The sequence below is a fragment of the Syngnathus floridae genome, chromosome 10 (assembly GCF_059516105.1).
Source record: "Syngnathus floridae isolate MCC-2025c chromosome 10, RoL_Sflo_1.0, whole genome shotgun sequence".
Taxonomy (NCBI): Eukaryota; Metazoa; Chordata; class Actinopteri; order Syngnathiformes; family Syngnathidae; genus Syngnathus; species Syngnathus floridae.
In genome coordinates, this window is record NC_142422.1 from 12,189,455 (window position 1) to 12,213,991 (window position 24,537).

Here is a 24,537-nt window from a genome sequence, read left to right on the forward strand (position 1 = left end):
AAACAATGGCTTTTGCTGTTCCCCAATCATCTGTTTAAATTTCTTTCTGAAACACAATACTCTACTGTACAGTAAATATATCTCCTTAGATATTTTTAGGTATTTACAACTTTGCAAAATTATGTTACAATGGTGGTATTATATTTAAAAAACATTTTACTCATTTTCATGAACTCGCTCACGCTTGTCGTGAATGCACTGGATACTGTTTTTTGCCGCTAGAGGTCAACCTAACGAAAACCTCCAAAAGTGACCGCGAAAAGAAGACGGTGAAGAAGAAAAAAAGTCAGTATTTCCTTTTCCGGGTAGTAAGGAAACAACGTTGTTGGAACGGACGCAACCGCGCGACCCAACTCTAAATTGTCAAGAAAACATCTTCCTTTACGGTGTGCTAAACGTCTCTAAGCGGACCCGAGCTTAGTTATTTTCACCACGCTGGTGTTCACATACCGGCTCACGGAAACGAGAAAGCGTTTGTAAGGTAACGAAGCGGCTTTTTGCGCCCTGTGTGCCACTGTGTGCTAATGGTGCTAATGTTAGCATGTAGCCAGACACTTTTAGGGGTCGGGATTGACTTTTGGCATCATTTTCACTCAATTGCATTTAACACCTGTCATTTCAACATGTTAAACACATGGTTGATGTTCGCCCAGTGTCCAAACTGAGTCAATTGCTCGTGGAACGGTAAAAGTACGACTTAGCACTCGTTTTTCTCTAACCAGCAAAGTGCGTCGTCGTGTGTCTCAATCAACATTTGTAAACTTTTACGCGTATCTTACAGACGAGAGAATGTCGCTTCCTAAACGGGAGGTGGAGGAATTGAGGCCATGGGTGGAGCGCACTGTCAAGAAGATGCTCGGCTTCTCGGAGCCCACCGTGGTCACCGTGGCTCTGCAGTGCGTGGGGAAAGGTCTGGACAAAAGGAAAACAACAGGTACATTTCAATTGTGGATTTATTTTATACAAGTGTGCAAGAAGGGGAAAAAAGGCTCATCTGATGGACTGAGGAGCAAGGTGGGAGGAGGTTGAAATATTTTGGGGAAATGACGAGATGTCAACTCCAGGTGACGTGACCTCATTGTTATGCATAACAAATGAACTATCTGCATGCTGAGCACATATTTGACTTGATGTGTAGGTAAGGAGAACCAAAAACAAACCTATTCTCTGCATTTTTTTTTTTAAATTTTAGACAGCATTACAGTTTCAGTACTACATCCTTGCAAACTACATTACGCAACATAATTGTAAATCCATGTCGGTTGTATCAATTGTAAAGGTTCAGTAGTGGATTCATCTTCGATTCCTCTTAGACCAACTGCACCCTTTCCTGAATGAATCAGCCGGAAGTTTCGTCGAGCGTCTCTTCGAAGTGTTGGAAGAAAGCCGTGGTTCCCGAAGCAGCAAAGGAAACGGAGAAAAGACCCGCAAGCGAGAGTTGAAGGTAAACAAACATGACTTGAATGCAAATGTCCCAGACTTTAACCTCCAACTGTGCTTCTCAGGACGCATTCAGTGACGAGACAGACACGGGCGGAGTGAAAAGTGCCGCGCCGCCCGATGGCGGTGGCGCGGCACCCAAACGCAAGCGGGTGCCTCGTTTTCAAGAAGTGGAGGAGCCCGAGGTCATTCCGGGACCGCCGTCGGAGAGTCCGGGCATGCTCAGCAAACTGCAGGTGAGACCTCACCGCAGATGCGACCCATGATAGACGAGATCGTGGAGACACTCACTGTGGATCCTTTTCTGATTGCTCTTGTGCATCATCAAACAGATCAAACAGATGATGGAGGAAGCCACCAAGCAAATTGAACAGCGAAGGAAACAACTGAACATTACATCTCCTGCTCAGGTAATTGGAGTCAAAAATTGAGCAACAGAAGTTGTTTATTCAGTGGACCCTGGTTGTTTCCGGGAGATTGGGACTAGCCAAGAGCCAAAATCATCAATATTAGATTGTCATGGATTTGGCGACTTGATAAGAAGCGATGGTGTGTTTTTCTGCAGAGAATAAAAAATATATGCCTGTGATTATTGTGATATACACGTAAAGCGTCACTATTTGTTTTCAAAGGAATATTGTCGATCGGCGTTTACTGTTGCCCCCCCCTGCGTATAGGGATCCATCATAGCAGGTGAAAAATGACTCCTTTGCCTCCTCTCTACCCAGCAGACACAAATGGAATCTCCCATGTCGCGCCTTCTGGGCCCCGCCAGCGTAGGTGGTGGCTCTATCATGCCCTCGCAGGCCGCCAGCTTCATGAACGACGCCATCGAAAAAGCTCGCAGGGTGGCCGAGGAGCAGGCGCGCCTGCAGTCGCAGATGCCGGTGAAGCCCAACATCCTGGGCATGTTGGGCAACTCCATCCCTCACAACTTTGTGGCTCTGGCCAACCTTCACGCCATGGGAATCGCCCCACCGTGAGTGACGCGAGGCACTAAAATTTGGGTCCGTGTCCGGCGGTTGAAAGGCTTTTTTTTTCTGTGCTCTCTGCCAGGAAAGTGGAAGTGAAGGAAGTGAATAAACCAACACCACTCATTCTGGACGACAAGGGCAGGACAGTGGATGCTACCGGCAAAGAGATTGAGCTTACTCACCGCATGCCAACACTCAAAGGTACCTTCATCACGACACTTGTGACTCGCAGTGCAAGCTAGTTTGGGTGTTACTAAATCTGCACTCCGTCCTCTCCCATGTCCAGCCAACATCCGGGCGGTGAAAAGGGAACAGTTCCGTCAGCAACTCAAAGAGAAGCCTGGAGAGGAGCTGGAGTCCACGTCCTACTTTGACAATCGCGTAACTCTGATTGCATCCCAGCGGACGCGCAAAACCTTCAAGTTTCATGAGCAGGGTCGGTTTGAGAAGATCGCTCAAAGGATTCGAACAAAGGTAGGAGTCCGCTCCACGCGTGGTTTCGCGAAACCCTCCGACGGTCGCTTTTCAAAAGGGAACTTTTTTGTTGGTCGGCAGGCCCAGCTGGAGAGGTTACAGAACGAGATTTCCCAGGCCGCCAAGAAGACGGGAATCCACGCCTCCACCAAGCTGGCTCTGATCGCTCCCAGGAAGGACATTGGCGACAGCGAAGTGCCCAACATCGAGTGGTGGGACTCCTTTATCTTGCCCACCAACATCGAAATGTAAGCTATGAGCACATCCAAGCGTTGGAAGAATTCTACATCCCTTGAGTGCGGCGGACATATTGTTGCTATCAAACTTTTTTTCAGAGTGAACATACAATTAATTCACACGAAGGTATCAAATGAAATATGCCCTTTTAAATCAAGTCACATTTCAACTGAAACAGGAATGACTCTTTTTGTTATTTGTTTGTAAAAAGTCTCCTGTAGTAATGTAAATCGTCTCAAGAACGTCCGCCATTGTTGTAAATGTTGGTGTTTTTTGTGAGAAGGACAAAAGATGTGTTTTGGATTAGCTGCATTTTCTGTAAGAATGCCACAAAATAGGTTCCTAATCATTTGGGTGCAACTTTTAACATCTCTATTTTCTTTTTTTGTACCCCATGAAGAAAGCCAGAAACTAAACTTGATGAGGTGGTGCTTTTCGGAGTGACAAATTTAGTGGAGCATCCGGCCCAAATTAGTCCTCCTGGTAAGTGTAAGTGTGAAACTCCTTCTTATTATTTACTGCATCAGCAACCACCTCATCGTCAAGGACTAAACCGGTTACAGTGTTTGTGTGTGTGTGTGCTTTTTGTGCCACCGCCAGTCGACAAGGACAAACCGGTCACGCTGGGCGTTTACTTGACCAAGAAAGAACAGAAGAAGCTGAGACGACAGACTCGACGGGAAGGCCAAAAGGAAGTACAAGAAAAGGTCCGTCTTGGACTGATGCCGCCACCGGAGCCCAAAGGTAGCCGCCACGCGGGTGCGAAAGACAAGGAGCACTGGTCGTGTCTAACGTATGTCCTGGCTTTTGGCAGTTCGCATCTCCAACCTGATGAGAGTGTTGGGGACCGAGGCGGTTCAGGACCCTACCAAAGTGGAAGCCCACGTCAGAGCGCAGATGGCCAAGAGACAAAAGTAGGTCGTCCGTCGCGCTGCTCTCGGGGTCGGTTTGATGTGGTCTCTCTCGTTGTGTAGAGCCCACGAAGAGGCCAACGCGGCGCGCAAGCTCACGGCTGAGCAGCGCAAAGAAAAGAAGGTGAAGAAGTTGAAGGAGGATCTCAGCGGAGGGGTTCACATTTCCGTGTACAGGTTAGTGGGCAGCGGGTGCGTATGCCTCCATCAGATGTTTGCAGACTCTCAAAAGGGGACCTGCTCTTCCCGCACAGGATCCGTAACCTGCAAAATCCAGCAAAGAAGTTCAAAGTGGAAGCCAATGCCAACCAGCTCTACCTGACCGGCACTGTCGTCCTGCATAAAGACGTCAACTTGGTTGTGGTGGAAGGAGGTGAGCGCATCAAATCGTCGGGTGTCGTCGTGTGTCCCTAGTGATGTGGCTTGCTTGAGTTCCCATCCTGATCTCGGGTGTCTCGTTGCAGGCCCCAAATCTCAGAAGAAGTTCAAGAAACTCATGATGCACAGAGTCAAGTGGCAGGAGCATAACTCCAAACGAGACGGTGAGAGACACTTTGGTGTCTTTTTGTTTGTCTTTTTGAGATCTCGAGCTCACACATCCAACTTGCACACAGATCCGGACGGCGACGACGACACGAGGAGGAACAACAAGTGCTGGTTGATTTGGGAGGTGAGTGTCTGAGCGAGCCCCCAGACGCAAATCGATTGGCATGGTTGTGACGGGCCTCCCTCTGTCCAGGGCACGGCCAAAGATCGCTCCTTCGGTGACATAAAGTTCAAGCAGTGCCCCACAGAAAACATGGCCAGGGAACACTTCAAGAAACATGGCACAGAACACTACTGGGATCTGGCTCTCAGTAAGAGTGTGCTAGACAGCGCCGACGATTGAAGACCTGAACAGGAAGAACACGAGCGCTTCAGTCCCACGGTTTAAAAGAGACTCGTAGGCTGGCTTCACCTGACGTCGGACTGACTGACCGATTGACACGAACTTGAAACAGTAAAAGGGGTTATTTCTGCTGGACACGCCGAGTGGCGGGTCGGGCTGTGCAAGAAGACGATCAATCAAGCCTTTTGTGAAACACCTGGCAGATAATGTATGTATGGTAAGCGAGTAAGCGAGCGTGAGTGGGGCTTATGTATGGCTGTTTTTTTGTTTTTAGGTTATTCTGTAAGATTACACTGTGATATAAAAGCTTTAGCCACACATTTCTGTTATGATAGGCCACTGCAGTGTATCGAGTCAAGGTGTCAATAAAAGTTGATCCCTTCAGTGAATGATGAATTTTATTATTGTCAAGGCCAATAAAAACATTCTCAGGTATAGTATATAAAAAATAATCGAGTCCATAAATTGGAAAAATAAGTTGGAGTTTGAGTTGCCCATTTCTGAAGACTCAGGTTTAGGGACTGTTTTAACAACTGCATCTGTAACTAACTAAAATTAAATACCTCTTTTTACACCAAACTAGACTTTTTGCTGCACATTTATTTTCAGTGTGTTGCTGTAGGGGGCTGGTTGGTCTCATTCGTTGTTTTAGCTACATACTGTTGGGCCCATGACAAGCTTGGTCCTTAATATTGAGGGAACCTCCGGGAGGTCGAGAAACGCCTTGAACTATCTCAGACATGGAAAAGTAAATTATGTGCAGCCCTAAACATTTATCTGAAAATAAATTTACTAAATGACTACAATACGGTAGAAGCGAAAAGTAGGGGGTGTGGTCGTGATCCTCATCGCAAAACGACGAGTACAATTTTCGCGGGAATTATCCGTCCACCAGTCACGGCCCGCTGCAATATGATTGGCAACAGAGGACAAGCCGCTGCAATATGATAGGCTCTTGTATCTAGGTAATGCCTGCTTGTGCGATGACCATTCCAAACAAGAATCACATTTGTACAAATAATAGTAATACTAATTTTAAAAAAATCTATTTAATTAGGGTGGCTGAGTGACAGATAATAAGGCCGCCACATTTCAGTCGGACGTTCGGCAGGATGCAGCAGCCAATCATATTGCAAATGCTCGCGTTCTTCAGCCAATCATATTGCGGCGTGGCGCATCCACCCCGAGTAGTGTCTTCAGCCCGGCCAAGCTAGAGCAGCAAAAATGGCCGCCGGTCCCGGAGCTGCGAGCGGCCACGGAGCCCGCAGCTCCAACGCCGCTTTGGAGGCCTCCCTGGACCGCCGCTTCCAAGGAATATCCAACACCATGGAATCCATCCAGAGCCTCTCCGGTTGGTGCATTGACAACAAGAAGCAGAGCGCCCTCGTCGTTCGCTACTGGATGAAGTGGCTCAAGAAATGTGAGTCGCCCGAGCGTGCGCTAAGCTAAGGCTAAACCAAGGCTAAGGTGAAGCTAATTCGCGTTCTATTGTTTCCCGAAACGATGCAAATTGGGGAAAGAATTAATTTGGTGGGACGCGAAATAGCGTTGGGTTGTAGCAGTTAATGGTTGGATTTCCCGATGATAGCTAGCTAAAGATTTTCGACCAGGCTGATATCTGCTACCAGTTAGCTGCAAGTTAGCAGGCAGTCGGGCCTCCAGGTCCAAACGTTTGTTTCTTCTTGCCAGGAGTTGTCCACTGCAACACTAAACGCTCCCCACCGCCTTACGAATACCTGCTAGTTACGTCTTTTGTGACGTGTCATGCAAGTCTTCACAATTCATGTGGTTTTGTGTGTTGAGGCTTTCAAATTCGGGCTGCCAGTCGTCCACAAAAGATGGCTTGTGGTTGTTGTTGCTGCTCCTGTCTATGTGCTGCCCTCCACAGATTGGGCTGCGTCTACTTGTTGGATGTGATTAGTCAGGGACTCAAAATGTTTCGCTTTTCACAATCCGTCGAATTATATCAAACACTTTCTCTTGTCACATTTATTTGTACCTTTACCAATGGAATGTTTTGGTTTTCAAGACAAAAGTAATTCCTGCCCTTATTACTAAAGACCAACAAATGTATAGAACCCGAAAACTCATCAATTCAAAGTGATTTTCAAACATCCGTGTAAACACTTTAACCAATTCAAATTTCAGTGCAAAGAACCAACAGATAACTTGAACATCTACTAAAGAGCCACAAATACATAACATTCTACGTTCTGGTTTTGTTTGGGTTATTTTCAACTTTTTATTAAAGGGGCTTTCTATCAATATCGATTACGTGTCAATCGCGATGCGTATTTATCAAAATAGCCCCCAGCTCTACTGAATAGTTTTGTAAGATGTGTGGAATCGATTGTTGATTTGATTAGGTCTTCAAGCTGTTGAGACAAAACGATGTCACAGCAGAAGCACTTTTGTTTGTCAACCAAAAAAGTTTGTGCTGTCGCTAATCGATCTTTTTTTAATCGATTATTCTGTTGATCGAGTCCTTTTGTTTTCTGTGGCTTGTTTGCATTTGTGAGCTGTTTGCAATTGTCTCTCATTTTTGCCAGTGCTTAACAACCCCTGTGCTCATTCAATTTTGTCAACATTTGAAGTCAAATGTTCGGCAGTATCGTGTGCACCGTTGATAGTGCACATCTGGTTGTTCCACTCGTCTTCCAACTGGAAGGATAGCGACGGAACGTAAATGCTCAAGGCTGAATCTGGATGGAGTCATTGGGTTCAGTGGCGGTGCAGGATTAACCTTTTGCCAATCTGAACAAACAGCACATTCAAATGATGAATTTGATCCCAATCCTTCTCCGTCCTGTCCCCTTCCAGCTTCCATCATTTTTTATTTTATTTTTTTGCAATATTTGGGTCCAAGTTGGGTTGCGGCAAATCTCGCGTTCTTGAAACCGATCCAAGATTGTGCTGTCAGTGACTTGTTGCAAATAACAACACGAGCACTTGTATTTATATTTTTGGGCAATTGAATAATGTGATTGGCGTGTCTTCAGGCTCACATGTTGAAGCTGCTTGCTTTTCCACCAGCCGCACGCTACGCCTACCGTGCTGTGCAGGCAAATTGTTCAAGTTTCCATGTGTTTGTGTGGCATCACTGTGAGTGCTCGTGCAGGTTTGTCATCTTATTGCATTATTTTAGTTCTATTTGAGGGGCTTACGATTGTCAATTTGTATGTAAACTCCAAATGACCCCAAGTGTGACATTTAAAAAGGCATTTCCAGGGCTGCACGTTGCTGCTGCTTGCTGTTGCCGTTGCTCGTTTGGTTGAAAACAAGCAAACTGCATGTAAAGCAGCCCATCACTGGCCAGGAGGTTAATTAATTCAGAAGATTTATCCTTTTGAGATGGCGAGGGCAGGGGGCAATCAATTAATTTAGTTTAAAAATAGTAATGTCCATCCATCCATTTTCTGTACCGCTTAGTCCCCGCGGGGGTCGCAGGAGCCTATCCCAGCCGTCATCGGGCAGTAGGCGGGGGACACCCTGAACTGGTTGCCAGCCAATCGCAGGGCACACAGAGACAAACAATCATACGCACTCGCACTCACACCTAGGGACAATATGGAGTGCTCAATCGGCCTACCAAGCATGTTTTTGGGATGTGGGAGGAAACCGGAGTGCCCGGAGAAAACCCACGCGGACCCGGGGAGAACATGCAAACTCCACACAGGGAGGGCCGGAGGTGGAACCTAACCCAGGGTGCGGCTAACTGTGAGGCGGACGTGCTAACCAGTCCGCCACCGAGCCGCCAAAAATAGTAATGTGATTTGTTCAAATGAAATTTTCTAGTTGCAAAGATTTGCCGTGATTGGATTGCTCAGACTGTTTTACGAGTGAAGTGAAGGGGTGGGAGGCCCAGAGAAAGCAAAGCTAATGTTGCCACGCTCGCATCAAATGAGGTGGCACTGAGGAGTTGCTTGCTCTTTTTTGCCCTGTAAGGTTAAAAAAAAAACTTGTGGGCTGCTATCGTCGGTTGGAGCATGTGTGGTGCAAGATGTCTGCAAGTGTGTAAAACACCACTGTGTTCTAATGCGCGTCACAGACACACACAAAAAACATTGGCCCAATTGTCTGTTTTTGTTGCCCCTGAAAAACATTTTGTTGCCGGGTTGCTGATGGAACTGTTTTGGAGTTGATACCCCTTGCAAGCATCTGCTGGCTCCCGGGAAACTAAACGCAAATGCTTGCTTCGTCCACTGAAATAGTTTGGAAAGTTGTCAAGCTTTGCTACACGTTGTTACCACGTACAATTTTAACGGCTGGAGGAAGACATTTTTCTTTTCGTCTTAACTTGACTTTGTGCCCTACTGATTTACGGGACGTGCCGGTGAACGCCTGGCAAATTGGCTGACTGCACATCAAAGTTGATAAGCTCTATTTGCCTTCATCTTGGAAACTTATCGTGCATTTTTGATTTGACATTGTTGTAAGAAAAATTTGTGCCAAATCCCTTCTGTCCAAGTCATCTAGGGCGTTTTGACTGAGAAACGATATCAATGTTTAATCACCTCCTCATGTTATTACACACCGTTCTGATCCTTTACAGATGGCAATTGGAAAGTTCGATAGACATTTTTAACAAGCGCCACCGAAATTGACATGCTTGATTTGCTTTTCGAGCCACATGAATTGATGTGATGAACCAGATCTGGCCCCCGAGCCTAGAATTTGACACCATTTCTGCCATTGTTTAGTTTCCAATAGTCTAAATTCGCTGACTTCAGCTTCTCCAAAAGTACAATTCTCAGATTTCTGAAATCCTTCGTGAGAGTACATTGATTGGCTCGCTGTTCATCTGCATTTACCGTAATGCAGACAGACATTTCTATAGTTATTGAAAATATTCCAGAATTAAATCTCCCAAATGTAATATTTCTGCCTTGCTTGAATGAACATCTTGTGTGTATTTGTGGGTCCTTCCATCTGTTTGTTTCTTCTATCAGCCGACCACAATCATCGATTGAATCTCTTCTACCTTGCTAATGACGTCATCCAGAACTGCAAAAGAAAGAATGCCATTGTGTTTCGCTCTGCCTTCGCCGACGTTCTTCCCAATGCCGCCCTGCTTATCAAGTGAGCCACCGACTTGTCAGCTAGTCTCTGCCCAAATGCTCGAGCGTGAACCCGATTGTTGTGTGTGCTGCCTCAGAGACGCCAAGGTCCGCAAGTCGGTGGAGAGAATCTTGTCCATCTGGGAGGAACGTGGCGTGTATCCCGAGGAGCTGATCAACCAGTTGAAAGCCAACCTTAACAAGAAGGAAAAGGATCGGGACAAGCAGAAGGACAAAGAAAAGCTGAAGGACAAAGGTGAAGAGACGCCGCCCGCAACCGGTGAGTGTGCTGCACGCATTTGGTTGGGCCCGCCATGCAATTTGGAAAAGCAACTAGCACGGCAGGAGCTTGAGCGAGATGCCACGGTCGGATTTAAGATGTTTGTGGATGCTTAGATCCAGCCAAGACCAAAGCCGCAATCAAGTCCAAGATCGTGGAAGAGTTTGCGGTAAGTCTCGCGCAAACGTTGGCATGTTCGTTGTTGTGCTTTGACGTTGCGCTTCTTTTAGCCCGGCGCACTCATCGAGCAACTGTCGGCATATGAGCGGGTTGTGGCTGAAGAGGACTTCAGGGAGAAGCAGCTGGCAGCTCTCAGGCTGGACATTTGCAGCACGGAAGCGCTCAAGCGGCTGAAAGGTTGAATTTCATGTTCACATCAGTCTAAATTGAGTCTTGTGCCTCTTTGCTCAAACCTGAAATTACTTACAGACAAGGCGGGAGGTAACAAGTTTGCCAAGGACTTTGAAGACGGTTGCCAGACGCTGCAGGACTTTGTCGGCTTTCTGGAGGAGGAGTTGAAGACGGGGCCCTCCCTGCTGGAAGCTTTGGAGAACGCTGACATCTTCTACCACACGCAGTACAAGGAGGTCAAGATTGTGGCGAACGTGAGTCAGTGTTGCGTTGTTGGGAGGCTCTCTTGAAAATCGAACTCCCCCATTTTGACGACGCGGCAATTTTTGGGGTCACATTGTCCAACTTCCGATGTCTTTCCGTCCACTCACACAGGCCTACAGCGCTTTTGCCAACCGCGTGGCCAGTCTAAAAAGGAAGCTGGACTCCCTCAAGTCAACTCTGCCCGGGTCCGAGGACTCACCTGTCCCCTCCCCCTCGGAAGACGCCCCCTCCCCCACCGGCTCCGACTCCCCCTTTGTGGGGATGGGCGGCACCGGAGCGCGGGTGGACCCAGAGTTAGACGGCAAGGCCATGGATGAAGGAGACCTGCCTGGTGACGGCCAAGAGGACGCGGAGGCGTCTGATGAAGAGGAGCGCTCTTCCTCAACAGCCGGTCAGCCGCCGAACCGTGCCCTCACACTCTCGGCTGACCGTACAGCGACGCAGGGCCAAAAACGTATTTCTCTACGATGCAGGTGACAAGACGAGCGTGATGTCCCCGGTTGTCGTCAAATCAGATGCAGGCTGCAAGACTCCCACCACGCCTACAAAAGTGTCAAAGGCTAACAGCACCACCGCATCAACATCAGTCACACCTCAAGCGCCATCCGCGCCTCTGGGAGTCAACATGGCCAAGGTGGACCTGGGAAAGATCAGCTCCATCCTCAGTTCACTCACAGCCGCCATGAAGAACACAGGTGTGTGTCTTGGTGTGTCATGGTCAGAGAGAAAGTTGGAATCTTGACTCTGACATTGTCTGTTTGTCGGCCACTTCAGCTTCCTTCCACATCGCCAAAACAATTCATGTTGGGTTAAATGACGACAAAACTGTCCTTAAGTGTGAAAGAAGCGGACTTCACGAATGCTTTTCACAGAGGGTTTGCCTTGAACTGGCTTTTTTTGTTTTCCATGCTCTCGTGTCCAAGCAGGGAGCCCCTCAGGCCGGCCGTCTCCGGGAACACCCGGCGCACCGTCGGCCCAGTCGACAGCCTCCAAGGCCACACCGGCAAGCCCCGCCCTCGCCACTATATTGTCACGTGTTGACATCACACCCGAAGGCATACTCAATGCTCTGTCAAAGAAAAACACACCAGGTATTCAAATGTATTTGGACTCTGGCAAAAAAGCAAGAACTGTCAATTTTTATAAATCTGTTTTTCTTGTCTTTTGACAGCGTTGTCATCTCTCCTGCACAATGTGACAAACTCTGCTCAGCCCACCCGAGCTTCACCAGAAACAGCAGCGACCGCGTCCTCGTCCTCAGCAAAGACCCCCAAAGCAAAATCCTTGATGGGAAACAGTCTCAAGCGAGACGCGCCCAGCAGAAACAGAGTCTGGGAGAAGGGCCGGCAGCTGTCCCCGCCTCCACCGCCGCCTCCTCCCCGCGTCTCTCCTCCCAGCCTGGAATCCAAAATCAACAGTTTCTTGCAGGGCAATCCAGGTTTCAGCCTGGCCTTAGGCGACGCCAGTCCCGACGGCGTAGATGGGACCCCGGTGCGCGATGAGGCTGCCGCTACCCCCACCCAAGACGAGATCATGGATGCGCCCGGGAGCGTGCCCGAGTCTTTGGGCTCCTCTGGCAGCAACAACCTTTCGCCCACGGCGTATCGCAGCGAGCCCTGGGACGCTGTGATCACGCCGTCGGCAAGTAACGACGACGGCGCCGGTGACTATAGCTCCTCGCGCTACGGAGGCGCAAAAAGGAGCAATGAGGCCAAGAATGCGAGGAAGCAGGCGGCCTCCGCAGGCACCAGTGAGCTCGCCAAGATGAAGAAAGATGCACAGCGCATTCAGGCTGCAACGGCAGGAGGCGGCGCGAGAGCCAAGGCCGAGCGTCGGCTCTCGGCCGGCTCTCGAAAAGCGAGCGTGGGCTCGGAAGACGGCGGCCCGAGTGGGAAAAGGGTGGACGACCGGTCGCCCGGGAGGGACGGAGGGGGCTACCATCGCATCGAGACCCTAGTTTCCCCATGCACCGAGGGCGCACCCATTGAGACGGTGGGCTACTCTAAGCAGCCCCCCGCAGGAGAACGAATCAAGACGGTGGAGAGCATTCGCGTGATTGGCCGAGACTCTCGGCGAGGGGGTGGAGCCGGCGCTCGCTCTGGGGCATCCATGTGGTATGAAGAGGAAGAGTACATGGAAGCACATTCCGCCTCGCCCCACACCGTCCCCACTCCTCTCGGCGCCGCCCAAGGAGGCGGCGGGGACATGCCTCCGCCCGCCATGCCGCTCCCGCATCATCTCCTAGCTCACCCCTCTGTACCTCCTCCAGTCCGTCACCCGCTCCCCACTCTCCCCCCACCACAAATTCCCTTCCAAATGCTTTACCATGCCGAGAGTCTGCAGACTCCTCCCCCTTCCCATCTCCTACACCCGCCTCTTCCCTCACCCCATTTCTTTAGCGCACCCCCCACTATACCTCAACCTCCTCCGCCTCCCATGTCGCCCACACTGTCCCCCTCTTTACCCCCAGGGATCATGGTCGGGGGACTTTGCTTGCCAGTCGACCGGATGCAAGCTGGCCCGGGCAGGCACGACAGCGCGGAGCGAGGAGGCCCCAGGGGCAACAGGCCCTCGCCTCGCCCCCTCCTGTCTTTATTAGGCGAGCCTCCCAAAGCACCCCGTCCCGGGACGGTCAAAGAGCCGTTTGCCGCCCACCATACGCCCCCTATCCACCGCCCGGGTGCGCCCGGCGCTCCTCCGCCTCTCCTGGGCCGAGTTAAGGAGCCCCCAAATGTGCAGCCCCCGCCCGCGTCTCCTTCGACACCGCCGTCCCCTGCTGCGGACGGCGCGCCCGCTAGATCTCCTGCGGCCCCGCCTTCCGGGCACAACGCCCCAGCTAGTCCTAGCGGGCAGCCCCTCAACCACCCTCCCAGTCCCGTGCCCCTCTTGGCACTGCCCACTCAAAGGCCCCCCCTGCTGTCTAACCCGCACAGGCCGCCGCAACGGGGCCAGCACTCGCGACATTTTAACGAGCAAGGCGGCGGGAGGTTCCGCGGCAACAAGCGTCCTGGCCCTCCCTTCGCAGGCGGCCCCTTCCATGGCCCGAAGAGACCCTTCCAACCGCCGCGCTACTGAAGTGGCCACATGCTGAAAGAGCGAGAGAAGGAGCGCAAGCCACAAGGCTAATGTGTGCGTGTCGGCCTCGCTGCTGTGAGCCTAGGTATATTTCCCTATTTTGAATCCTAACACTTGTGTGTAAATAGTGTATTAAATCTTCAAAGAATACTTAGTGCACCGTGTTGTATAAGCGCATCTCTAGACTCACTTTGGCATCATCCTCAACGCATATTAGGAGATCAAACTAGCGTAGAGGTCAGCTACATAGTACATCTATTTGAATTCCTTACAGTGGTCATACATTTCACGGAAGGTCCCACTTGATACACAGCCCAAAAAAAAAAAGATGTTCAACGATGTCAACTCATGAACCACAATTTGTTCCAAAGTTGCTTTTCCTCTCTGAAGGTATGAATGTGTGCACTGTCCTCCAACAGTGTTTGAAGCCAGTTCCAGAATTTGTAAATAACCCTTGTCAAATTTCCTCTTTCCGCCTGTCCCTCCCGCCTTTGTCATTTTAAGATTATAAATATGAACGAGTGACTGCCTGCCTTTTTTTCTCCCCTCTTCAAACTCTTGTAAATGATGCTCACTGTTTCAGCCTGCTGTTAATTGTGATCCAGGCCGTGGAAACACTCAATTAGCGCCGATTGCCTGTTTTATTTGTTCACTTTTTCCCCTTTTCAATCCAGCATATAGAAAAAGAGTAAATAATTTTGTATTTTAATTAGGGATGGGCATGCTAGTCCACCCATAGTTGTTCTGGCTGAAGACTATAACGTGATGGGAAATTGAGTTACATCCATGCAGTAACTCAAAATAAGTTCCTTGATGCTTTTTGAGAAGATTAAAGTTCAAGATTTCCCTTCACAGCATGCTCATCCCTAATTTTAATTTCAAACCTATTTTGGTGCCTTGAGATATGAGTGACCCGATTTGCAAGCAACAATATTCACATGCTAGCATCTCTCGTTGCACTTTTTTAAAGACAAATGGTGGCGTAAGACATTTTGACAATTCATGTAACGATGTGCACTGTCACCTGTTCTTTGTCCTCCGCGAAAAGTGACGATTGCACAATTTTGCTGAGTCACTCTTAGTACTGGAAGAAGAGTTTTGTTTGCTCTGTACTGCCTCCAGTGGCCAAGGCGAGCACACCAAAAGGAGCAGGAAAATTAGGTGGTTTGCAGAAACGAAAAACTGTTCCCGTCTTTACTATGTTTGTTGGTGCTGTGACGCCTTTTCAAAGTACAACTGTAAAGAATGCTATTGTCCTAACGTAGACAATTTTCTGGGGGGGGAGGGTCCGGAACAAACGAATGGCTTTTCCATTCATTTTACTCAGAAGAGTTTTGAGTATTGAGCTCACAGAAGATATTCAGCTGGGATCTCAAGGCACCAGCACGCTTCAAGTTAGCATCATGGAGGGAAAGCAGTCATGCCACAACTTTGGGGGGCTCCTGCATGTCCTGACTTGAATAAAATCCAGAGTTTGAATGAAAGGGGGGCGGGAGGGACTTGATTCGCTCTTGAATAAATAGCGCTTTGTAGTTTCCGTGCGCTTCTCTTTCTTGTATAAATGCCGTTGAGGTCGCTCTAGACAAAATTCAAATTTCACTGTGGCAGATCGAACACATTTGCATTGCTAAGGATTGCTCTGATGACTACTCACCGGAATACTGTTCAGTTTATCTCTCAATGTCTAAGCTTGTCTAAGTTTCTTTTTATTTATTTTTTTATTTTCCATTTAGAATGTATTTTTTCACCCACGTTGTATTCTTAACCCAAGTTGTTTCAGCCATAGTCTGTTCTGTGAATCTGAATTTGGAAAGACCTTTTAAAATAGATCAGAATTTAGATGACATTTAAATCACCTATACACCACTTCAACCTCTCTCAGTACCACACAGGAAATATTAAATTGACACTCTTGTTTTGCCATCCATAATTAATTCATACCACTCATTTAAAAAAAAAAACGTTACACCTGCGCTGTAATGACACAATCCTGATGTCACATTTTCAGCAGTGTAAGTTTAACAGTGAACTGAGCACATACAGGTGGCTCTCATACACATACATACTCATTTACTGCCACAATGACGTCACTACCTCCAAACGGGTTATCTGAAGACTGCTTTAGCGTCACCATGTGTTCGAAATCGTGTACAACACATACCACTGTTCATTTAAAAGTTGAACATTTCCCCAGCCGGGGCGGAATTTGCCCCAATTTGTTTAGTAGATGCTACCTTGCTAATATCGGTTCCCCCCACATACGTTGTCGAGTACATTAACGGTTTTAATCCCCAACGGTGGATTAATAGTAGATTATTTATGCTTCTCATCCCTTAACCCTGCATTTATTTTAAATTCGTATTGTGACGATTAGTAATTTGTAGACTCTGAACAACGCAAAATGGGTGTATCATAACTTTGCTTTTGTTTGTATCTCATTTATTTCTTTTAGTCATTTTACAAACCAAAAGGTTGCCGTTGAATAAATATTTTCCAGCTCACTTTTCAATCTGGCGTCGTAACGGCGCCTGTATACATGCTCACGTGCAGTTACTGTACTACAGTATGCAGAATACGCGCTCGTGGCCGCCTGTGAACGCGCATGTCGTGACGTCACACGCGCTGTTCCGGGATCATGGCCGCGCGCGTCGAGTTGAGTGCACGTCGGTGTTGCTTGTAGTTTGACGACGCGAGGTGAATGCTCGTCTCGCCGCGTGTGTTTGAGATGGCAGTGACGCAGCTTTTCCGGCCGCTCGTCCGGCAGGCGAGCGCTCGCGTGTACAGGAAGTACAGCAAGGTGCGCAACTGTTTTGAGTTAGCAGCAGAAGCTAACGTTAGCATGCAAGGCGGCCTGTGATGTCATTCAGTGTGGCGGGCTGCCCTTTCTCATTAAGACGACACTTTTACCACTGAGGACTTGTCATTGTCAAATGTTTTTACACTCGTTTTAAAAAATGACAGTCACCCAATTAAATGAAATGGCGCCTTCGCTTGATTTTCCAGCACGCAGATAACATGGGACAAAAGTATTGTTTATAGTGAGGCAAATATTTGCAGCGCCACGACACTGAGGTTTGGACATATTCGTGTTATCTAACCGAATTCCCCAAATGACGTCAATTGATTCTTCTGGGTCACTCATATCTAGTTGATAAATGTGCTCTGTTTCAAGTCCAATGCAAGAATTCCTCAATGGGCTATTATCATAAATGGGCTACTCCAAACAAATAAATCATTACAAAGCCAGGAATATTTACAATACATTGAAGAGAGTTTTGGATCACTAAACTCTAGTTTAACAGGCACACTTGGTTCTCAATGCTTTGGGGACTCTTTACACTCCAATTTATTAGGCACATTGAGTTTTGTTAACAGTCAAGTATCAATTGGCAAGGATTTTGTTGCCCAATGTGCCTCTTGTATTGTTTTCTTGGTCTCGTGTTTATTCTTGTAGAGGATATTAAAGCACCATGAACTCAAACTTCAGTTTGAGCAGTTTGATTCCTCAAAAGATTTTTAGTGTCACTTCCTCACACTATTAACATTTTTGTCCTCAGGCATATCCGACGTTGCCAGAGACAGTGCAAGTCTTTGAGTCTCTTTGGGAGCAGAGGATCAAAAAAAGGAGAGCTGAGGCTTCTGAAAAGTGCATCAGTGTCCAGGTTGGCGATGGGCAGCTTGTGAAGGGAACTGCTGGCATCACAACGCCGCTCTGGGTCGCACATACTATTCGGTAAATGCTCCAGCTGTACAAGATGATTCTTTTTTTTCTCTCTCTGGTGTATGCACTTTGCTAATCTCATTTTCCTTCACAGTAAGAAAGGAGCCTTGGTGAGCAAGGTGAACGGGGAGCTGTGGGATCTTGAGCGTCCCCTCGAGACTGACTGTCAGCTGCAGCTTCTCGGTTTTGACTCGCTTGAGGGAAGAGAGGTGAAAACATTTGCGTATTTCAATTCTGCGCTTGTCTTTGTTTTCACAAGCATTCTCTGTTATTCCAACCAAAAGTCATCCATTTCAGGCAGTATGCAAGATTATGACCAGCCAATATAATCAAGCATCTCTCGAAATATCAGAAACTTTGATTTATTATCCATTTTTCCTAGCGATGTTTTTTTTGTTTTGTTTATTTTTTGTAATGAGCAACCTGTTATTCCCACTCGCGACCACAGATGTCACTGCTGTACACCAAAACCTTTGCCGTCCATCCTTTTACAATGTAATAGTTACTTTAAAACAAAAAGTTCGTAGCACTCAGACTCTACCTTTACGACCTGCAGGCAGCTTGGCGAACAGGAGCATGCGTGCTGGGCGGAGTGCTGCAGAGGGAGTTTGGCGCCACTGTGTATCGCCAAGGAGCGTCGGAGCTCGGCCTTCACTGCGATCATGTGTTGGATGACAGGTCAGACACGGCGGGCCTCCAGTGTGGGAAGCAAAGATGCTTGGAAATACAAATCTTACAAATAGAAAAAGTTTTATACTTCAGTACAGTAAGCGGGGCTGTTCATGTGGAGTCAGCAGTGCCAGGCTGAGTTTGCTTTGCCGAAGATGGTGTCTTCTTGCAGCATAACAAATCCCCTGTCTAGATGACCCCAAAGCGCTATGTCTGACATCGGGGCATGCTGGGCCCCTGACCTACTTTCTTCTCACATCTTGAACTACTTGCCCCTCTTTGACACCCCTCCCTCCCTCTGTCAACACTCTGCTTATCTTTTGATGGTCCACCTGCATCTTTCCTTCACCCACAGTGCTGCCTTGTCTCTGAGTGCCGTGGAGGAGCAATGCAAGGCAGCCGCCGCCCTCAAGCTGCCTCTGACCAGGCTGGAACTCGACGTACAAGAGATGAGCGACCTCTTCCGGGTTAGTAACGCTCGTCCGCACCAATTAATCAGCCAGCGCCCTCTGAGCAAGACACAATGAAGAAGCAGCAGTCAAAGTGGTCAAAATTAATCTGTCAGGGGTAGGAGACAGACCTGGAGGCCATTTGCATACTAGGTGTGCTTGCAAGTCCAAACAGGTCTCAAGTTGAGATGGAAACATTACTATAGAGCTGAGATTTGAACCCAGAACCTATGAGACTGATGTGCTGACCTTCACATGTTGACTTCCCCAAAGTAGTCAACGTGTGCAGTTGCAGCGAGAGACTTTGTGGCTTTCTTGCCAGCTCTTGTCTCTTCCTAACCTGGAACACATGAGGAGCCTTTTCTTTTTGTGTGGTTTTTTCAGGATGACCTGCTCAGATTGCGGTTTGCACGGGAGCAGTTAAAGGGCCTCACTGCTACAGTATACAGGCACGTGTGTACATGTGCACCCACGCGAACAGGTATTTAGAATGTCCCGTAAGCACGGTGAAAAAACTCTTGCAATCCTTTTGTGTTCCACAGGTGTGGAGACTTTGTAACAGTCTGTAATGGGCCCCTCCTCCCTCACACTGGCCTCCTCGGTGTGTTCAAGATGCTCCAGGTTTGTGTCTTTAGGAACTGCTCATCCTCCTGACGGGTTGCGGGCCACGCAGGGCTCTTTGCCAACTGTGTGTGGGCAAGAGGCAGGGTCGGGTGTTTGTGATTGCACTGTCAATCAAAACAATCACTTGCAAAGTGCTTTGCGTCAACTAAAGCTCAGACAAAAACAGGCAGTTGCGTGTTCAGCCTGGCGAACGTGCACAAGTGTTTATTTTGGCCCATACATGTGGAGGGCTTAATGCGGCTGTGTGAACGGAATGTTCCTCGTGGTTATTGATCCATGAGGGAGCCCTCTTCCATCCTGGTCCGTCATCCTGCCTTTCCGTGGCGCCAGCAGGATGTTGTTATGTCAGAGGGAGGCCGGTTTCCTGTCCTTGGCTCTTCCAAACACACAAACTCTGAAACTCTGCGACTGGCATGGCTTCGCCCGTCCGCTCCCTTTCGCCACCTTTTTACTCAGCGCTTACGTCGACGTGAAAGATTCAGTTTCTCGCTCTCTCGCCCCACCAGCTGTCACCCCTCACCATGGTCGATCAGAGCGAGTGTCCGCCTTTGAAGCGTCTCTTCGGGGTGGCCTTTCCTACAGCCAAGCATAAAGAGCAGTGGGAGAGAGAACAGGAGGAGGCCCGCAGGAGGGACCACAGACGCATCGGCACGGTAAAAGCGATCCGGACCTGAACGAGAGCCAATATCATCCATTGAGCTTCCAGTCCATATCAGTTTACTGTGCTTACAAATTGAAAGCAAACAACACACACACAGCGACATTCTAACAATGCGCACATTCTTCTATTCTTTTATCCTCTGCATAGAATTAGTGGCGTATTTGAAGAGCTGAGGTGTCATAACAAATTCCACTTGAGTTCTGGCACAGCTATATGATTAGCTGCAGAATAATGACATTTAATTCAATGGGAAAAAAAAGATGATCTTATCTGAAGGCTTGACTGCTTAAAAATACTCGGAAAAGTGAAAAGAAAATATTTGAAACACGTTGGCGTCTGTGAAAAGTCCGACTTTATGTTTTTCCAGGAGCAGGAGCTGTTCTTCTTCAACGATGTCAGTCCTGGAAGCTGCTTTTTTCTCCCGAAAGGTGCGCACGTGTACAACGCCCTCACGGACTTCATCAAGGTGAGAGTTGGGAGGCTTTGTTTACTGTAGCACCCCCTGCTGTTCCATTCCACTGGCACAAGAATTGTCTTAAAAATACACCCCAGAGGGCATTGTTGTTTTCCATCGTCGCTCAGGATATTGCGCTCGTTTGTCTGCGGCACACTGTGACAGTGTAAGCGCGTCCTTGCACTCTTTGTGACACGTGCATCCTTCCTCCCTCCCTCCTCTGGCAGAGCGAGTACCGGCACCGAGGCTTCACCGAGGTCATCACGCCGACTCTGTACAGCACTGCCTTGTGGGAGCGCTCGGGCCACTGGCAACACTACAGTGACAACATGTTCACCGTCACCTCAGAGGGCTCGCAGACCTACGCGCTCAAGCCCATGAACTGCCCCGCCCACTGGTACGTCTGAACAACTGCACAAGCTCAATGGCGCCGGATCCCAACTGACGGCATCTTCATTTCAGCCTGATGTTCGAGCAGCGCGTGCGCTCGTGGCGAGAGCTTCCTTTGCGCTGGGCCGACTTCGGGGCGCTGCATCGCAACGAGCTCTCCGGCGCTCTCGGGGGTCTCACCCGGGTCCGCAGGTTCTGCCAAGATGACGCTCACATCTTTTGCGCGCCCGAGCAGGTCAGGATGAAAACGTGTCACATTGAGATGATCAGGCTGCTGCCAGCCGTGCTGTTGTCCCACCGGTTCTCAGAGCAGCATAGTCAAGACAAACCCAGTGGTGCTTGGTGTTTGGTAACCCGAACCAATTTGACAAATTGTGAATATTTTTTTTCAAAAGCTCTTCAAGCTGTTTAAAGACAATAAGACGTTGTGTGTAGAAAAACACCTGCTTAGAACTGTCAGAGATTCCTAATACCTTGAACAATTAATACCCAGCCCAAAGGTTTGGTAATTACACATAATGAACACAAGGTGGCAGCAAAGACTTTTTGGGTAAAACTAGACAAGGCCCGACTAAATGAAGTAACCTGCTCAACATAGCTGGAAATAAAGTTAAAAAAAAATTCAATTTACGACAATTGACTCAAAAGGGCTTCTATTCTGACACAACCTATAAATGGGACTCATGTGGGTTTATATTAGAGTAATTTGATGGGCGTGCCTGTAAACAGGTTAACACATTCTCCCTGTTGCCCTTGGGCGTTTGTTTTTCTTTGCCCCTCACAGCTGGAAGATGAGATTGTGGCTTGTTTGGACTTTGTGAGGCGCGTTTATCAAGTGTTTGGGTTTTCCTTCCATTGCCTCCTGTCCACACGTCCCACTCCCTGCCTCGGGGAGCCCGAGCAGTGGGACTGCGCCGAGCAGGTATGCGCCCACTGCAAATTGCCTGTAATTGTGTTTACCGCGAATTGCGGCAACCACTACAAAACGCTCGCTTCACTTCAAACGATTTTTCAAGCTGCTGCGCCGCAGATGTTGATCTCAGAGCAGCAATTAAAGCGTATTCAATTGCACGCGATTAAATGCGCACACGCCCTCATGGATGGACGCGACCATCAAACGTTTGTTTTTGTTTGTTTGTTTGCTTGCGCAGCAGTTGGAGCGGGGTCTGCGGCAGTTTGGCGAGCGGTGGGAGTTGAACCCGGGGGACGGAGCCTTCTACGGGCCCAAGGTGAGCGAGGTCATCAATCAAAGTTTCGATCATGTTGGCAACGGCCTTACTTGAAAATGTTATTGGAAATGTAGCAAAAGGTTTTGTTGGTAGAAAATGTACGAAGCCGGGAAGAGATTTTCCAGCTCAGGTGTGTGAGCCGGGAGTCGAGGCAAGTCAAGTCAGGGTGCGCTTCGGCAAAAAACCTCCATCAAAACAAACATTCCTCCCTCCGCGTCCAGTTCGGGCGTGTTGGCAGCAATTAGCCGCATCCGCTCCTGTCTCGCGGTAGCTCGTTTTATGAGCATCTCGCCCTGCAAAAATGTAATTTGTGTCCCGCACCTGTGAGTCGGAGCTCTAATGCCGCCCTCCCCCCCTTTCCCAACTCTACACAACGTTGCAGATTGACATCCAGATAAGAGATGCGATTGGCCGACAGCACCAGTGCGCCACCATCCAGTTGGACTTTCAACTGCCAATTAGATTTGACCTTCAGTATGTCGGGTGAGTGCTCATTTCAGATGTCCTTAATAGTGCAACGTGTTCTCCGTGGATCATGAATCCGTTTCCTCATGAAGTCATGGTGGTAACTCTGTGTTTTTCTCAGGCGAGACGGCCGGTCCCATCGGCCGGTGATGATCCACCGCGCGGTGCTTGGTTCAGTGGAGAGGATGATTGCCATCTTGGCTGAAAACTTTGGAGGCAAATGGTGAGAACAAAATGAAGTCTGTGTGTTATCTATTGAGCAAATGTGTCACCGTCTGTTGTTGGTCCCCCAAAGGCCGCTTTGGTTGTCTCCGGCGCAGGTCATGGTCATCCCTGTGGGAAGCAGCTGCGAGGCAGCTGCCAAGGAGGTCAGTAAGAAATTTACTCACAAGACCAAAGGCGCAACGAGCCTACAATGTTTGTCTTGTACTAAGTTGGTGCAGCAGTTTCACAAAGCTGGCTTCATGGCGGATTTGAACGAAGACGCCGGCGCCACCTTAAGTAAGAAGATTCGCTCTGCTCAACTGGCGCGATACAACTACACCTTGGGTAAGGACTGCCCAGAGTGAGGTCCTGTCGACTTTTACGTTCTGTTTTTCCGATGCCAAATATTTTGTTTTTCCGATGCCAAATATTTTGCTTCCAGTGCTCGGCGATGAGGAGCGTGAGAGCGCCACGGTGAGCGTGCGCAGTCGAGGCGGCCGGCAGCTGGGCAGGAGGTCCGTCCAGGAGGTTCTGACGATCCTCTCGCAACTACGAGATTCCAGGAGTAACCAAGATGACTTTTAAAGGCTGACATACGTGACATTCGCGATCAAGTAACACAACCGGATTACACGCACACATTTTCGAGCTATCATTGGCTGTCACAAAATTGAGGACGGCTCTTTCTTTGAACTCAGCCTTTGCCCTGGTTGCTATGGTAACACGACGGCTCTTTGAGACTCAGAATCGGCTGATTGCGTCGGGGGAAATCATGTCGTAGAAATGTTAAAACTCATGGGAACTGTTTTTTAAATGTAAGAAAAGAAGCATAGTAATTTATATCTCAACTGTGGAACAATTACAAATGTGTCATGTCACCAATGTTTATTTTGTGTGTTGCCCTTCAGCTGGGAAAAGCACAGCTTCAATTTCCAATAAAACTGCATCAACCCTTTTTCTGTTCATTAATGTTGCTTACTCCTAAATCTCAAAGCTATTGGGAGCTCACTGTCTGTGATGTGCTCCCTTAATGTGCCCCCCCAGCCCACTTAGGCCGCGTCATGCTGTGAGAATAAAAGAGCTGGCTTGCCTTTAAAAGAGTGGAAGAAAGGGAGGATGCTGGAGAGGAGAGGAGGATTTGACTAAAATAGGAGTTGGAGCAGCAACCGGCAGTGGCGTGTTTTGGTGGAAACTGCCAAGTCAAGGTACAGGTCAAAATGATTGGATGTCTCTTTCTTTTTTTTTAATTGAGGGAGAGCAACAGGATGGAAAAGACATGAGTCACAACACAAGGGTGGACAAACGGAACGGCCACTGTGGAAAACAGTGCGTGTGTGTGTGGCGTTCTTCCGGAGTGGAAATGATCCCAAAGTCTGTGACATACCTGAACACTTTGACCTTGATTTGACACGGCTCTGAGTGACTAAATTTGGGCGGTCTGCTGGTGCTTTGAGATAAGGGTTTCATTTGTTCACAGAGCACACTTGTAATTCAACTGCGTCCAAATAATTGCACTGCCCTTTGACCTTGTGTGTGCTTTGCCAACAACACATCAGCTTTTTACAAGGCTATTGTTCACCGTTGACTGTAAAAGGAAAACGTGCAAATATTTCCAAAGTGCATACTTTTCCAAGTAGTCATTCAAAAATACTTTTAGATAGACATTGCAAATAAATGTCAGTCACAATGCATCTCAGATAAGATCATTTAAAGATAAGA

At 48.4% G+C, this 24,537-nt stretch overlaps 3 protein-coding genes across 8 annotated transcripts; all 3 read left to right on the top strand.

The window, feature by feature from the left end:
• Positions 1–290: 290 nt before the first annotated feature.
• Positions 291–5,314, top strand: prpf3 (PRP3 pre-mRNA processing factor 3 homolog (yeast)). Of its 4 annotated transcripts, none has more exons than XM_088386742.1 (17): positions 291–481; positions 782–934; positions 1,314–1,444; positions 1,506–1,676; positions 1,773–1,850; positions 2,169–2,419; positions 2,497–2,615; positions 2,701–2,888; positions 2,970–3,136; positions 3,526–3,614; positions 3,726–3,869; positions 3,940–4,039; positions 4,100–4,213; positions 4,291–4,409; positions 4,501–4,578; positions 4,651–4,706; positions 4,776–5,314. In XM_088386742.1, the coding sequence occupies exons 2-17, from the start codon at positions 790–792 to the stop codon at positions 4,923–4,925; spliced, it is 2,100 nt and encodes a 699-aa protein (XP_088242868.1). In that variant the 5' UTR covers positions 291–481; positions 782–789; the 3' UTR covers positions 4,926–5,314. The 4 variants fall into 4 exon arrangements, with proteins under 4 accessions (XP_088242868.1, XP_088242870.1, XP_088242869.1 ...); XM_088386744.1 differs by having other exon boundaries at positions 3,526–3,608; XM_088386743.1 differs by having other exon boundaries at positions 2,172–2,419.
• Positions 5,315–6,106: 792 nt separating this feature from the next.
• rprd2b (regulation of nuclear pre-mRNA domain containing 2b) lies at positions 6,107–17,658 on the top strand. 3 transcript variants are annotated; one of them, XR_015860765.1, is made up of 11 exons: positions 6,107–6,345; positions 9,875–10,004; positions 10,081–10,262; positions 10,379–10,431; positions 10,493–10,619; positions 10,692–10,867; positions 10,989–11,268; positions 11,351–11,572; positions 11,804–11,968; positions 12,049–14,037; positions 17,510–17,658. XR_015860765.1 is itself a non-coding variant. In XM_088386741.1 (10 exons), the coding sequence occupies exons 1-10, from the start codon at positions 6,150–6,152 to the stop codon at positions 13,950–13,952; spliced, it is 3,435 nt and encodes a 1,144-aa protein (XP_088242867.1). In that variant the 5' UTR covers positions 6,107–6,149; the 3' UTR covers positions 13,953–14,477. The 3 variants fall into 3 exon arrangements, 1 of the variants encoding a protein (XP_088242867.1); XR_015860766.1 differs by having other exon boundaries at positions 10,081–10,238; XM_088386741.1 differs by lacking the exon at positions 17,510–17,658 and having other exon boundaries at positions 12,049–14,477.
• On the top strand, positions 16,546–23,773 carry tars2 (threonyl-tRNA synthetase 2, mitochondrial). The gene is made up of 18 exons (XM_088386746.1): positions 16,546–16,749; positions 17,510–17,685; positions 17,768–17,882; positions 18,230–18,351; positions 18,698–18,809; positions 19,176–19,240; positions 19,334–19,412; positions 19,922–20,068; positions 20,444–20,542; positions 20,758–20,927; positions 20,993–21,155; positions 21,705–21,842; positions 22,072–22,149; positions 22,532–22,632; positions 22,736–22,837; positions 22,910–22,982; positions 23,049–23,163; positions 23,261–23,773. The coding sequence occupies exons 1-18, from the start codon at positions 16,651–16,653 to the stop codon at positions 23,401–23,403; spliced, it is 2,097 nt and encodes a 698-aa protein (XP_088242872.1). The 5' UTR covers positions 16,546–16,650; the 3' UTR covers positions 23,404–23,773.
• The last annotated feature ends 764 nt before the right edge of the window (positions 23,774–24,537 follow it).

Excerpts from the sequence above, each read along its gene's own strand:
- tars2 (XM_088386746.1), top strand. The coding sequence starts at position 16,651 with ATGCTCGTCTCGCCGCGTGTGTTTGAGATGGCAGTGACGCAGCTTTTC. Across the intron at positions 21,156-21,704 it reads TCTTTTGCGCGCCCGAGCAG|CTGGAAGATGAGATTGTGGC; the intron begins GTCAGGATGAAA and ends TGCCCCTCACAG. Across the intron at positions 22,633-22,735 it reads TTTGACCTTCAGTATGTCGG|GCGAGACGGCCGGTCCCATC; the intron begins GTGAGTGCTCAT and ends TGTTTTTCTCAG.
- prpf3 (XM_088386742.1), top strand. The coding sequence starts at position 790 with ATGTCGCTTCCTAAACGGGAGGTGGAGGAATTGAGGCCATGGGTGGAG. Across the intron at positions 2,420-2,496 it reads GCCATGGGAATCGCCCCACC|GAAAGTGGAAGTGAAGGAAG; the intron begins GTGAGTGACGCG and ends GCTCTCTGCCAG. Across the intron at positions 3,870-3,939 it reads GCCGCCACCGGAGCCCAAAG|TTCGCATCTCCAACCTGATG; the intron begins GTAGCCGCCACG and ends GGCTTTTGGCAG.
- rprd2b (XM_088386741.1), top strand. The coding sequence starts at position 6,150 with ATGGCCGCCGGTCCCGGAGCTGCGAGCGGCCACGGAGCCCGCAGCTCC. Across the intron at positions 11,573-11,803 it reads AGCCGCCATGAAGAACACAG|GGAGCCCCTCAGGCCGGCCG; the intron begins GTGTGTGTCTTG and ends GTGTCCAAGCAG. Across the intron at positions 11,969-12,048 it reads GTCAAAGAAAAACACACCAG|CGTTGTCATCTCTCCTGCAC; the intron begins GTATTCAAATGT and ends GTCTTTTGACAG.